Source organism: Mobula birostris, chromosome 11, assembly GCF_030028105.1.
Source record: "Mobula birostris isolate sMobBir1 chromosome 11, sMobBir1.hap1, whole genome shotgun sequence".
NCBI lineage: Eukaryota > Metazoa > Chordata > Chondrichthyes > Myliobatiformes > Myliobatidae > Mobula > Mobula birostris.
In genome coordinates this window covers 112,724,594-112,738,941 of record NC_092380.1, presented here as the reverse complement: position 1 = coordinate 112,738,941, position 14,348 = coordinate 112,724,594, and the positions used below count along the sequence as shown (strand labels likewise).

The 14,348-nt window shown below is 42.2% G+C and overlaps 1 protein-coding gene across 1 annotated transcript in view; it reads right to left on the bottom strand.

Moving 5' to 3' along the window:
- The window catches only part of LOC140205576 (TBC1 domain family member 12), a 151,824-nt gene that overhangs the window by 116,406 nt on the left and 21,070 nt on the right, over positions 1-14,348 (bottom strand). Inside the window, exons 3-5 of the mRNA XM_072273212.1 lie at positions 12,896-13,003; positions 10,671-10,863; positions 6,497-6,622 (exon numbers count right to left, since the gene is read on the bottom strand). Coding sequence (XP_072129313.1) covers positions 6,497-6,622; positions 10,671-10,863; positions 12,896-13,003 — 427 coding nt within the window. The remainder of the gene's footprint in view (positions 1-6,496; positions 6,623-10,670; positions 10,864-12,895; positions 13,004-14,348) is intronic.

Below are 14,348 nucleotides of genomic sequence, written 5' to 3'. Positions count from 1 at the left end.
GGATGTGATGCTGAATCTTCACAAACTTTTAAGAAAGTAGAGGTGCTGTTGTGTTTTCTTCATAAAGGCACTTACGTGCTGGGCCCAGGACGGGTCCTCTTACCTCTGATCCCCTGAAGAGGGCTGGTTCATTGAGCTCTGGTTTCCTCCTCCTGAAGTCAACAGTCAGCTCCTTTTGCTGACATTCATTGAGAGGTCGTTGTTTTCTTTTATCTGAAGAAGACTGCGCCAGCAAACAATGTGACTAAAGGCAATGTCCTTCAGACAGTTCAGGGAACTACTTCTTTTAAATACGATTCAGCTACTATTGGAACCTGTGATTTACATTTTGATGCTGTCTTTTTGGGCTGAGTGAGTGATCTGGCACTTGGTTGTCTCCGAGGGACTTCGGTGTGTGGCCTTGAGCCCATGATCGACTCCATTTCTCACTGATCTCACTGGTTAAAGCATTGAGCAAGATTGAGGATGAGAGTACAAGGACATACGGATGCTCAGCACCATCTGCCTGTGTTTGACATGTCTGTCTCTCCCTTGCGTTCAATGCTGCCAGAGTCTTGGGTCTTGGGCAAGTTTTAACTGATACGTTTTGTGCATTAGACACTGCAGTTTATGTTATATGCTTCTGGTTACTCCAGTTTTTATTGTTTTGTGTGATTTTGATCAGAGCAGACTGGCTCAGCGGCCTGCGGTCAATGAATCATAGCACTAAATAGAAATGAACTGAACTAAACTGAACATTCCTAGATTGTTTCAATGACTGGTTTGATGCTTAATATTTTGTGGTTTTCACTTGCTTTTTGCTGTTTGTGCGATTTGATCTTCTGATGGGTGTTTGAAAGGGTTCCATGGTGTTTCTTTGTTTCGTGGCTGTGGGAAGACAAATCTCAGGGTTGTATACTACATACATACTTTGATAATAAATGTACTTTCAACTTTGTTGTGGCACCACACAGCCAGATTTTCAATCTCTCTCCGATATGCTGACTTGTCACACCTTTGATTCGGCCAGCAACAGTGGTGCTGTCAACAAACTTGAATACGGCATTACAGCTGTGCTTAGCCTCACAATCATAAGTGTAAAGAGAATAGAGCAGGGGGCTAAGACACAGCCTTGAGGTGCATCTGCACTGATGGGATTCGTGGAGGAGATGAGAGGATTGTGAAAGTTGGTTCAAGAACTGAATAATTGAAGGGAAGCGGTATTCTTAAACTGGTGCTGTGGGACTTTAGGCTTCCATACCTCCTGCCTGAGGAGAGAGTTGGTCAGTTGCCATGTTAATAGCCTTCAGACAAGTTTTCTTATATGTGCTAGTGAAGGGGCGATTGCAAACTGATGTCAAGGAGGAAAACCTGATGGTGTCCCCATGCATCCCTCATACAAACTCTTCTCCCTCCTGCCATCTGGCAAAAAGTACCGAAGTATTCGGGCTCTCACGACCAGACTGTGCAACAGTTTCTTCCTCCAAGCCATCAGACTCCTCAATACCCAGAGTCTAGACTGACATCTACATCATTTATTATTCTATTGAAATTGTCCTCTACTGTGCCTATTTGTCTTGTTTATTATTTATTTATTAATTATTGTACTGCCCTGCACTGCTTTGTGCACCTTATGTAGTCCTGTGTAGGTCTGTAGTCTAGTGTAGTTTTTGTGTTGTTTTACGTAGTCTAGTATAGCATTGAGTTGTCTCACATAGTCTACTGTAGTTTTGTGTTGTTTTATGTAGCACCATGGTCCTGGAGGAACATTGTTTCATTTCTACTGTGTACTGTACCAGCAGCTTATGGCTAAAATGACAATAAAAAAGCGACTTGACTATTAACTGTGATAAGTCACTACTTACCACAGCACGAAGCGCAGAATCAAATATTGATGTGATGATTGTACGTTCTAGTATCAATTGTTTGGCGACAATAAAAGTATAAAGTATACTTGCTTAAATCGAATAGTGTATTCTGAATATTGAGATGTGCAAAATATATAAACCACAAAAACCCACATTTTGGAAGGTCGAATTTGAAAGCAGAGCACAGGGTTAATGGCAGAATTCTTAGCAGTGTAGAGGAACAAAGGAATCATGGAGTCCAATCTATAGATTCGCCCAAAGGTGCTGTGCAAATTGATAGGTTTGTTAAGGTGTATGGTTTATTGGCCTTAATTAGTTGGGGGATGGAGTTTAAGAGCCACAAGACAATATTGAAGCTCTACAAAATACCGGTTACATCACACTTGGAATATTGGGTTAGTTTCTGGTCCTCTCATTATAAGAAAGTGTGGAAGCTTTAAAAAGGGTGTAGAGGATGTTGCCTGGACTAGAGAGCATGGCTTATGAAGTTAGGTTAAGCGAGATAGAACTTTTTTCTTTAGAGTGGAGGAGGATGAGCGGTGACTTGATAGAGGTGTAAAAGATGAAACAAGGAATAGATCAAGTGGACAGCCAGAGACTTTTTCCCAGGGAGGCAATGGCTAATACAAGGGGACATAATTTTAAGGTGATTGAAGGAAAGTATAGGGGCATGTCAGAGGTTAAGTTCTTTACACAGAGAGTGGTGGGTGCATGGAACTCCCGGCCAGAGGTGGTGGCAGAGCCAGATACTTTGGAGGTATTTAGAAAAATGGAGGGTTAGATAAGAGGAATACAACAGGAATTCTGCAAATGCTGGAAATTCAAGCAACACACATCAAAGTTGCTGGTGAACGCAACAGGCCAGGCAGCATCTCTAGGAAGAGGTGCAGTCGACGTTTCAGGCCGAGAGTTCCTTCAGTTAGTCCTGACGAAGGGTCTCGGCCTGAAACGTCGACTGCACCTCTTCCTAGAGATGCTGCCTGGCCTGCTGCGTTCACCAGCAACTTTGATGTGTGTTGGTTAGATAAGAGGGAAGATTTAGATTGGCTTTGAGTAGGTTAGAAAGTTGGCACCACATTGTGGGCCAAAGGGTCTGCACTGTGCTGTAATGTTCTAAAAGGCAGTGGGGTGAAGAACAAAACAGACAGTCCTGGTCCCTGTATTTACCTTGACCTGTGCCAAGAACGTTTGCTCCAGTTTGCTTATCAAACTATAAATAGTTAGATAACCTCTCACTAAAGGTTAAACAAGATTGGGAGAGAACTTAATATGACTTTTGTTAATGAAGATTGGTTGTGAGTTCTGAAAATGGTTAATTTTTCTTCGATATGTGCCAATCATTGTTTCATTCAATTTAAAATTGTTCACCGTTATTATTTAACAAAGGAGAGGCTATCCAAAATATTTCTTAATATAGATAATTATTGTGATAGGTGTAAAAATGAAGTAGCTACTTTGTCACATATGTTCTGGTCATGTCCCTCATTGAAATCTTTTTGGAAATCTTTATTTTCTGCAATTTCTAAAGCTTTGAAAATTAATTTACAACCTAATACATTGACTATTCTATCTGGAATAGTTCCGCATCATATTCAGGGTATTTCATTTTCAAACCAACATGTAGTTGCATTTGTTACATTGTTGGCAAGAGGAGCCATTTTATTGAAGTGGAAAGATACCTCTCCTCCTACACTAATTCAATGGTTTTCCCAAGTAATGTTATGTCTTAGTTTGGAAAAAATTAGAAGTAGAACTTTTGATCCCCGATTCGATTTTGAGAGAAGGTGGGGCTCTTTTGCCAAATATTATCAGTTAATTTGAATTAATTTATATGGTTTCCTTCCAATTTTATGTTATATAAATGTGATTTGGTGGTTGTTGTTTTCTATATATATATATGATTGTAAGACGTATTGCTCCTGGAGTTGGTTCCTAATGGGTTTTTTTTTGTTTTGTAGTTAGTGAGGGTTTTTTTCCAGTTAGTTGGGGTTCTCTTTTTCCCTTCTTTTTCATATATATATATATATATATATATAAATAAAAAAAAAACTATAAATAGAACACAGAGCAATATGGCAAAAGGAACAGGTCTTTTAGCCCACACCATCTGTGTCATCCATGGTGCCAACTTAAGCTGCACACCTGCCTGCACATGGTCTATATCAGCACCATTGTAGCATAACAGTTAGCATGATGCTATTATAGCTAGACCTGTCAGAGTTCAGTTTCGATTTCAACGTCATCTGTAAGGAGTCTCTGTACATTCTGTGTGTGTGTGTGTGTGTGTGTGTGTGTGTGTGTGTGTGTCTGTGCGCGCGCGCGCGTTTCCTCCCACAGTCCAAAGGTGTACTGGTTAGTATGCTAATTGCTCATTGTAAATAGTCCTGTGATTAGACTAGGGTTAAAAATGAGGGGATTACTGGGGGACGTGGCTCAAAGAGCCAAAAGGGCTTGTACTGTGAGGAAAGGAATGAATGAATGGAGGGAGAGATGAAGGATAGTTGGATAAATATCCCTCCATTCCTTCCCTGTATAAGTGCCTCCTAAACGTTACTATCCTACCGACTTCCACCACTTCCTCGGAGGCACATTCCAGGCACCTACCACTCTGTGTCAAAAAAAAACTTATGTCATGAATCTCATTTAATCTTTCATCCTTTCATCTTAAAAATTACCTCTGGTATTTGACATTGTCACATATTTTTGCAAAAAAACAGAAAAGCTCGTTTTCGTACTACGACTTCTACAAACTCAGATCATCCCAAAGCACCTTAAGTTAAATAAAGTATGTCTGAACTTTAAGTTCAAAGTAAATTTATTAACAAAGTAAGCATACGGCAACATATACTACCTGAGTCCTGATGAAGTGCCTGAAATATTGTTTGTTAATTCATACCTATGGATGCCGCCTGACCTGAGTTCTCTAGCATTTTCCGTGAGTTACTACTGAGATCCATTTTCTTGCAGCAGAATAATGAAGAATGACATAAATCAATGAACAACTACACAAAAGACTGACAAATTACCAATATGCAGAAAACAAACTGTGCAAATACAAAAACAAATAATAAATAAATAAATAAATAAATATTGGGAGCATGAGTTTAGAGTCCTTGAAAGCCTGTCCATAGGTTGTGGAATCAGTTCAGAGTTGTGGTAGTGAAGTTGTCCACGCTGGTTCAGGAGCCTGATAGCTGAGGGGTTAACTGTTCCTGAACTTCAGTCACTGTTGTATGAAATGAAGCACACCATTTGCCCCTCTGGTAGCAAGAAGACAGTGACCAGGGGTATTTATTTTATGATGTCAACTGTACACCAAGAACTCTTTGCACTTTTTGAAAAACGCGTTGCCGAGATGACACCAAGTTGTGGTCTCTGTCAAGGTCTTGGCTCAGATTTAGTTGTTTTTTTTAGGTTCATAGGCGTGGTTTTGGGGACAGAGAGGTAAGTTAAGGGTCAGGTTCGTGTTTACAGACAGGGATGTGGTGGAGCTGGAGGTCAGGCTGGAGTCTAGGACTCTGCTCTGTGCTCAAAAGGCCACCAATGTAGACATGGGGATGAAGGACACCCAGAGTCTAGGTTTCCACTCAGCGCTTGAAGGCCAGCGACATGGTGTGTAATGAAAGACATCTGCGGATGTCAAGCTGGCAAATATTGTGGGTGAAGACCAATGTGGATGCAGGTCAGTGGGTCCTGGGGATCAGATGATCAAGCAAGCAGGGGCACAAGAGTCCAGAGATCTGGGTCCTGTCATCGGCTAGTCCTGGGGTCGATACTAAAGATTGAAGCCTGAAAGTTGATCGAAAGTCCGGATGTCAAAACACAATAGCCGAAGCCCTGGGTCTGTGGGTCTGCAAGTCTGAAGTCCATTGGGGGAGTCAGGAGCCCATTGTCCAGTAGAGGCCTGGAGGCCTGTACTGAAGTCGGAGAGTCGGAGGGAGGAATGGGGTTTGTTTTGCTGTTGTTATTTTGTTGCTTGTTATGTTCTGTGTTGTTTGTGAGCATGCCACATTGGCTCCAGAACGTGTGGTGACACTTGCAGATTACTCCCAGTACTTCCCTATTTGTATTGGTTGTTAATACAAATGACACACTTCACTGTATGTTTCAATGTACATGTGATGGATAAGAGAATCTGAATCTAAATTTTTTAGGTCCAAGGAAGAGGTAGAAGAAGGGTGCAAGAGGTGCTGCAATGTTTTCTCTTAATCACAAATAATTTCCTGCACTTCTCCCTGTGACAGATCAGCAACAATATTGAACTCTTCTGAGACTCCTTCCTTGCATCAAAGATATGCAGGGTGCGAGCAAGCAATGATGGTACAGGCATCATTGGGCACAATAGTGTAATACTATTACAATTCAGTCCGTTCCAGAGTGCAGTGCTCAATGCCAGTGCCATTCTGTAAGGAGTCTCTGTACGTCCTCCCCGTAGAATGTGTGGGCTTCCCCTGGGTGCTCTGGTTTCTCCCCCACAGTCCAAGGATGTATCAGGTTGGTTAATTGGTCATTGTAAATTTTCCCATGATTAGGTTAGAATTAATCGAGTTTGTCAGGGTTTTCTGGGGTGGTGTGGCTCAAAGATCCAGAAGGGCTTACTCTGTGCTGTGTCACTAAGTAGACAAATGACAGAGTGCGTTCACTCTTACCTTGACAGTAGCCGATCTGAGGGTTATATTCTGCATACGCGGAGAGGATACGGAAAAGCCTTGCTTGGCCTTCTTTAGCTTCTGGGTTCCTGCCCATCAGGGAGCAGTGCGTTGGAAAAGATCGCTCTGCACAAAGTAAAACTACAAATCAAACTTCTACATATTAAACAATTCAATAAATAAAAAGATTTCATAAATTTATAAAAACGTTGGCCCAGAGTTTCCTGGTGGGTAGTGAGCCTTCTCACACTCACCTACCTGCTCAATATCCACCAACCTCTGGTGGATCTTCTAGAAACAGCATTCTCAGTGAAACAACCTCCAGCCTGAATGTGCAGCCTTTTGGATATGAATCGTGTGAAGAGGATACTTCCAATAGTGGGAAAGTCTGGGACCAGAGGGCATAGCCTCAGAATACATGCGTGTTTCTTTAGAACAGAGACGAGGAGGAATTTCTTCAGTTCTTCATAGTTTACCCTGGTCACAAGAATTATCCCAGGAATTAAATATGAGGGCAGCTTACTGGAGTACACTGAATTTACTGGAATGAGAGGGAATCTCATTGAAACTTATTGAATATTGAAAGGTCCAGATAGAGTAGATGTGGAGAGGATGTTTCCTATAGTAGGAGTGTCTAGGACCTGAGGGGTCAGCCTCAGAATTGAGGAACGTCCATTTAGAATGGAGATGAGGTGGAATTTCTTTAGCCAGAGGGTGGTGAATCTGTGGAATTCATTGCCACAGATGTCTGTGGAGGCCATCAATGGGTATACGCACTTATAGCAGAGGTTGATAGGTTTTGGTTGGCTGGTGGCGCAGTGACATCAGTGCCAAACTCCAGAACGGAGGTTCCCGGGTTCGAATCCAGTCGGGCCGTTCCCGAGTACGCTTTCCATCCGTGCCGGGTTGAGTGTTGAGCTCGCAACTCGACCTCGTAAAATTAAGAAAAATACTGTACTGCAAAATGTCTGTGCGAGGACTGGCGCACCACACAGTCTCTCGTTCCGTGCCTTGTAAGGCAGGAAAATGCCCAACGCTGGCCTCTCAGGTCTGAGTCAATGTTGTCATCATCATCATCATGATAGGTTCTCGATTAGTAAAAGGTTATTGGGAGAAGGCAGGAGAATGGGGTAGAGAGGGAAAATAGATCGGCTAAGTGAAGCAAACTCAGTGTTGCAAATGTCCCAATTGTACTCCTATGTCTCAGGCTCTTATGAAATGGCCTCGAGTGAAAGTAGAGATGGGTGAACTCTGAAAAACTTACCTGTAGCAATTAAAGAAAACTCTTTTGATAGTGGCCTAGTCAAATACCAGATTTAGCCAGTTGTCAAAACTATTGAGTAGTGCTTCCTAATACCTCTTCAACACTCAGGAGCTATCAAAGCCTACTTACAATTAATCACAACATTATGTAACAAGCCTTCATAAAAAAATGAAAGAATTGTAAATCACTTCACATTTATGTCTCTTTGTCACAATTATTCCTCACCATTTAAATATGGAGGTCTTAAAACTGAGCAAACTCTGGTAGATTTATCATGATAGGTTCTCGGGAAAAGCAGAAAGCTGGCTTTCCCTTGCTGGGCCCCAGAGGCAACTAAAACTGTAATGAGGATATGAGTTCAAGAACTATGAGATAGTATTGCAGCTCTCTCAACTCTAGTTAGACCACACTTGGAATATTGTGTTCAGTTCTGTTTGCCTCAGTATACGGAGGATGTGGAAGCCTTAGAGAGGGTGCAGAGGAGATTTACCAGGATACTGCCTGGAGTGAAGGAGGAGGAGAGATGACCTGATAAAAGTGTACAAGATTATGAGAGGCATAGATAAAATGGACAGCCAGTACTTTTTCTCAGGGTGGAAGTGGTTAATAAGAGGGAGCATAACTTTAACATGTTTGGAGGAAAGTACAGAGGTGATATCAGAGGCAAGTTCTTTACATGAGAGTGATGGGTGCATGAATCATGCTGCCAAGGGTTTGGGAGAGGCAAATACATTAGGGATGTAATGCCCTGGGTAAGACTTCTACTGCTATGCTGTACGTATTTCATTTTAGTAGCTTCTGCAAAATCTGTGTGTCCTGTTGCTTTTGACTAAAGATAAGAAGCCCTGCTATTCAACTTAGGAATGTTGTGTCAGGATGGTGGAATTGGAAGAAAGTTCGAGAGGGCAGGGCAGAGGGAGATTTGTGACAGACTGTAGTCTAGTTTAGGGTTTTTTTTGGTGGGAGCTGCAGAGAGGACAAGAAGGGGAATGTAGCAGAATGCCATGGGAAGGAGAGTCCCCATTGCAAGAAGTGCTTTGTACAGATGAATGGCTGCAAGGAGGAAGGGTAATATGAGCGAGAGCAATTCAAAGTTATGTGCACATTTGGACTGGTTTAACTGTAATGGCCCCTTATTTTCTTTTCTTTCTCTTAATAAATGTTGGATAGAGCTGAAATTAGTAAATGTACTTTCTTTATAGTTTTATGCGGTGTTTGATTTGTTATTTCCGGCTGACTGATAATTGTGTATGGGCAGTATTTACACAGCATTCCCTTAAAACGGAGTCCCACTACTCCAAACATCCCAACTTTCCTGTTTAGTTGAACCCAAAGATCATATCAACCCCTAGATGTAGATTGCTTATGGAAAGAAGCCTTCTCACCACTGAGTATGTGGCTGTTAGCCAAGTCGGCCATTGAGCCAAGTTTGCATATGAGCTTGGTGAGAGGGTTACAGGGGCATTTAAGGTACTCTTTGGTAGTTACATGGATCAAAGAAAAATGGAGAGTTATGTAGAGGAAGGGTTAGATTGATCCTAGAGTAGGCTAAAATGTCAGCACAGCATCGCAGGCCATGTTTCCAAGTTCTATGATGTCGAAGCTATGTCCCTTCACATTTGTGACTCCCACAATAGCAGGATCTTCTTGACACCTACCCTCTCGAACTTCCTTAGGACATATTTATTTACTTGTTGAGATACAGCCTTCTGTCTCTGAGTCATGCTGCCTAGCAATCCCCTGAATTAATCTGAAGCTAATCATGGAACAAGTTACAACAGCCAGCTAACCTACCAATCAGTATGTCTTTGGACTGTGGGAGGAAACTGGAGCACCCACAAGAAACCCATGTGGTCACAGGGAGAACGTACAAACCCTTTACAGGTAGCAGTGGGAATTGAACCCAGATCATCTGCACTGTAAAGCATTGTACTAAACAACACACTGCCATCCTGCCCAATCTTATGTTTCAATAAGATAATCCTTCATTCTCCTAAATTACACAAAACTGAACAGTTTAGCCTCTTGACAGTATAATCACTTTTCCCAAAAATTAGCCAGGTGAATCCCTTAAGGACTGCTTCCAACAGAACGACACACACAAAGTGCTGAAGGAACTCATCAGGTAAAGCAGCATCTATGGAGGGGAATAAACAGTTGATGCTTTGGGCCTAGAATCTTCATCCATTCCTGATGGAGGGTCTCAGCCAGAAACTGCCCGACTTGCTGAGTTCCTCCAGTATTTTGTGAGTGTTTCTCAAGATTTCCAGCATCTGCAGAAACTCTGGTGTTTAGCAGGAGAGGAATAAACAGTCAACATTTCAGGCTAAGGCTCTCCATTAGGACTCGGAAGGAAAGGGCCAGAAGCCTGAATAATAAGGTGGGGGAGGGGGGAGGAGTACAGGCTGGCAGGTGATAGATGGGACTAGGTGAGGAGGAAGGTGGGTGGGAAGGAGGGGGGTGAACCAAAATGGGGAAAGGAAAAAAAAGAAGGGAAGGAAAAGAAATTTTCATAAATTAGAGAAATTGATATTCATGACATCAGGTTGTAAATTACCCAATCAGAATATGAGATGTTCCTCCTCCAACCTCAGTTTGGCCTCAAAATGGCAGTAGAGGAAGCCATGGACGGACATGTCAGCATGGGAGTGGGAAATCAGACCGAAATGGGTTGCTACCGGGAATCCCTACATAGCTTCCTAATGTATTATCAGCTATCCCAAACCTCCTCAACCCACGTCTTCATTGGAGTAGGTTCCCTACCCATCAGTTCTGGGTATTGCTGTTCATCCATCAGCTCTGGGTTTTGTTGGCCCCGCTCCACTTCAGTTGCCAAACTCATGAACTACATCTCTGTTGACTGTTAAAACACAGACAGCAATATCCTCTTTTTCACACAGTTCATCTTACCTACGTCCAGCACAATCTGTCTCAGGATTTCAATCTTGACTTCTGGGTGTCGTCCAGGTGACAGATTCCTGGTTCCACCATCCATTTCTGCCGATACCTTGTGTGCACCGACCAGTGTGGACACAGCCATCTGCACTCCATATTCATTCACACCAAGGATGGCCAGCTGGCTGCGGAGATCTTGCACATAATCCTGGGAGAAACAATGCTGTGTTAAAACCATAAGACCTAGGAGCAAAATAAAGCCATTCAGCCCTTCAAGTCTGCTCTGCCATTCCATCACGGTTGATTTATTATCCCTCTCAAATCCATTCTCTCACCTTCTCCTCACAACCTTTGACACCGTGACTAATCAAGAGCCTATCAACATCCGCCTTAAATATACTCAATGAATTGGCCTCCACAACCATCTGTGGCAATGAATTTGACAGATTCATCACCTTCTATCTAAAGAAATTCTTCCTCATCTCTGTTCTAAAGAGACGTCGTATTCTGAGGCTGTGTCCTCATGTCCTAGACTCATGCACTAAATGAAACATTCTCTCCATGTCCACCATCTAGGTCTTTCAATATCCGATAGGTTTTAATGAGATCCCCCTCCCCTTTTTCTAAATTCCAGCAAGCATAGGCCCAAAGGTGATAAATTCTCCTCGTAGGTTAACCCTTTCATTACTGGATCAAATTATTCAGCTTCTGCTGGAAATATTGAGTACCACACACAAAATGTTGGAGGAACTCACCAGGTCAGGCAGCATCTATGAAGATAAATAATCAGTCAATGTTTTGGGCCAAGACCCTTCATCAGATTCTGTGTTGCAAATTCCTATGTTTCCATGACTAATAATCTATTAAAATAACCATCTTATTAGTCCTGGAATCATTGGAGTTTACAACAGAGAAAAGCCTAAAGGATGGCCAGCTCCATTTTACTAGGAGGCAATGGCCAACACCACAGGACATCCACGTAAGGTGAGTGGAGAAAAGTTATCACTAACATATGTCATGAAATTTGTTGTTCTGTAGTTGCAATACAGTGCAATACACAAAAAATACAATGAGATAGAAACAGAGAGACAGAATTAAGGAGAATATTGTTTTGGAGATTCTACAGTGTTGGGGTGAATGAAGTTAAGGGAAGTTTTGTCCTCTGGTTCAAAAGCCTGATAGTTAAGGGGTAATAACTGCTCCTGAACCTGGTGGTGCAAGTCCCGAGGCTCCTGTATCTCCTTCATGATGGCAGCAGCAAGAAGAGTGCATGGCCTGGATGTTGGGATTCCTTGATAATGGATGCTACTTTCCTGTTACAGCACTCTGTGTAGATGTGCTCAATGGTGGCAAGGGCTTTACCCATGATTGACTGGGCCATGTCCACTTTTTGTAGGGAAACAGAAGAAAATGGATCTAGCTTGGTGGTACCATACTTGGCATGGATGAGTTGCCCTGAGGGGCCTGTTTCTGTGCTGTATAACTTCATGGCTCTACGACTATAATTTTCAACTTACTCTTGATGGGATTTTGTGGTAAATAGAGTCACTGTTGTATTTGCAGCATTACAACGACTATCCTTCAAAGTTTTTCTTTGGTTGCAGTGAGACATTCTGAAATCACGAATATTAATTCTGATCTACCCATTTCCTCAGAGTAATCTTTATCTTGGTATTCAGACCAAAAGAAACAGTTGAGGCCAGTTCGTTGGCTATATTTAAGAGGGAGTTAGATATGGCCCTTGTGGCTAAAGGGATCGGGGGTATGGAGGGAAGGCTGGTACAGGGTTCTGAGTTGGATGATCAGCCATGATCATACTGAATGGCGGTACAGGCTCAAAGGGCCGAATGGCCTACTCCTGCACCTATTTTCTATGTTTCTAATATGGCTGGTGTATTCTAAAAAATATTTATTATTTTTTAATATTTTAAAAATCTATCGAACTTTTTAATCAATCTATTTATTTTTTATATATAGAGATGTGGCGCAGAATAGGTCCTTCTGACCCTTTGAGCCGTACCGCTGAGAAACCATCAGTGTAACCCTAGCCTAATCATTTCGACTGTGGGAGAAAACTGGAGCACCTGGAGGAAACCATGCAGTCACGGGCAGGATGTACGAACTCTTTAGACAGCGGCAGGAAATGAACCCAGGTTACTGGTACTGTAAAACGCTGTGGTAATCACTACGTTACTGGTCCGCCCACAAAATAAAGGAGTTTCAGGTATTAAGGTCCTTACCTGGTAGGTGTGCGTGCTGATCTCTTTAACTCCATCGCTCCCCAAAAGGCATTTCCACAGCTGACCACGTAGCTTAGTGGGAACACCAGATTCGATGAAGCTATGTATCTGAAATAAATTTTGCAATGGAATACAAGACCATAAGATATAGGAGCAGAATTAGGCCATTTGGCCCATCTAGTCTGCTCCACCATTTCAACATGGCTGATCCAATTTACCTCTCAGACCCAACCTCCTGCCTTCTCCCCATACCCCTTCATTCCCTGACCAATCAAGAATATATCAACCTCTACCTTAAATATACAGAAAGACTTGGCCTCTACAGCTGCCTTAGTCAAAGAATTCCGCTGATTCACCACTCTCTGGCTAAAGAAATTCCTCCATCTCCATTATAAAAGGACGTCCCTCTATTCTGAGGCTGTATGCTCTGGTCTTAGACTCTCTCACCATATGAAACATCCTCTCCACATCCACTCCATCAATTCGATAGGTTTCAATAAGGTTACCCCTCAATTCTTCTGAATTCTAATGAATACAGGCCCAGAGTCATCAAAAGCTCAAAAATATATCCTCTGAACATTAACACTGCCTAGTAATACTCCAGAGTACTGATTTGCTATAACACTCTTCTAAACACTCACAGATAAGCTTGCAAGTCCATGGAGATTTGATGCAAACTCTTACTCTTCCCTCCCCTCTTTTCAAAGTAAATTTATTATCAAAAATATATATGTTACTACATACAACCTTGAGATTCATTTTCTTGCAGGCATTCAGAGTACAGCAAAGAAATGAAATGGAATCGATGTGTGTGTATTTTTCAAAGACTGACAAGCAACCAATGTGCAAAAGAAAACAAACTGTGCAGATACAAAAAACAAATAATGATAATAAACTGGAAAGTGAGTCCATAGATTGTGAAATCAGTTCAGAGTTGAGCTAAGTGAAGTTAGCTGGTCCACACTGGCTCCAGAACTTGTTAGTTGGAGGGTAATAGTTTTTTTCTGAACCTGGTGGTGTGGGTCCTAAGGTTTATGTACCTCCTTCCCAGTGGCAACAGTAAGAGGAGAGCATGACCTGGATGGTGGGGGTCTTTTTTGTACGAGATCCTGGCACAAACCAGCATGGGCTCCATCATGGGTATTAGCCTCCTCACCATCATGGACATCTTCAAAAGACGATGCCTCAAGAAGGTTGATTCCATCACTAAGGACCCTCAACATCCAAGACATGCCTTCTTTTCATTGCTACCTTCAAGGAGGCATAAGAGCCTGAAGATATGCATTCAACAACTCAAGAACAGTTTCTTTCCCTCTGCCATCAAGTTTCTGAAAGGTCCAGAAACACTACCTCACTATTCCAATTTTGCGGTATTAATTTATCCCTCTTCACAGAAGAAGGCACAAGAGCTCTAATGAACAGCGGGTCTAATGAGATTAAAGAAATGGAAGAA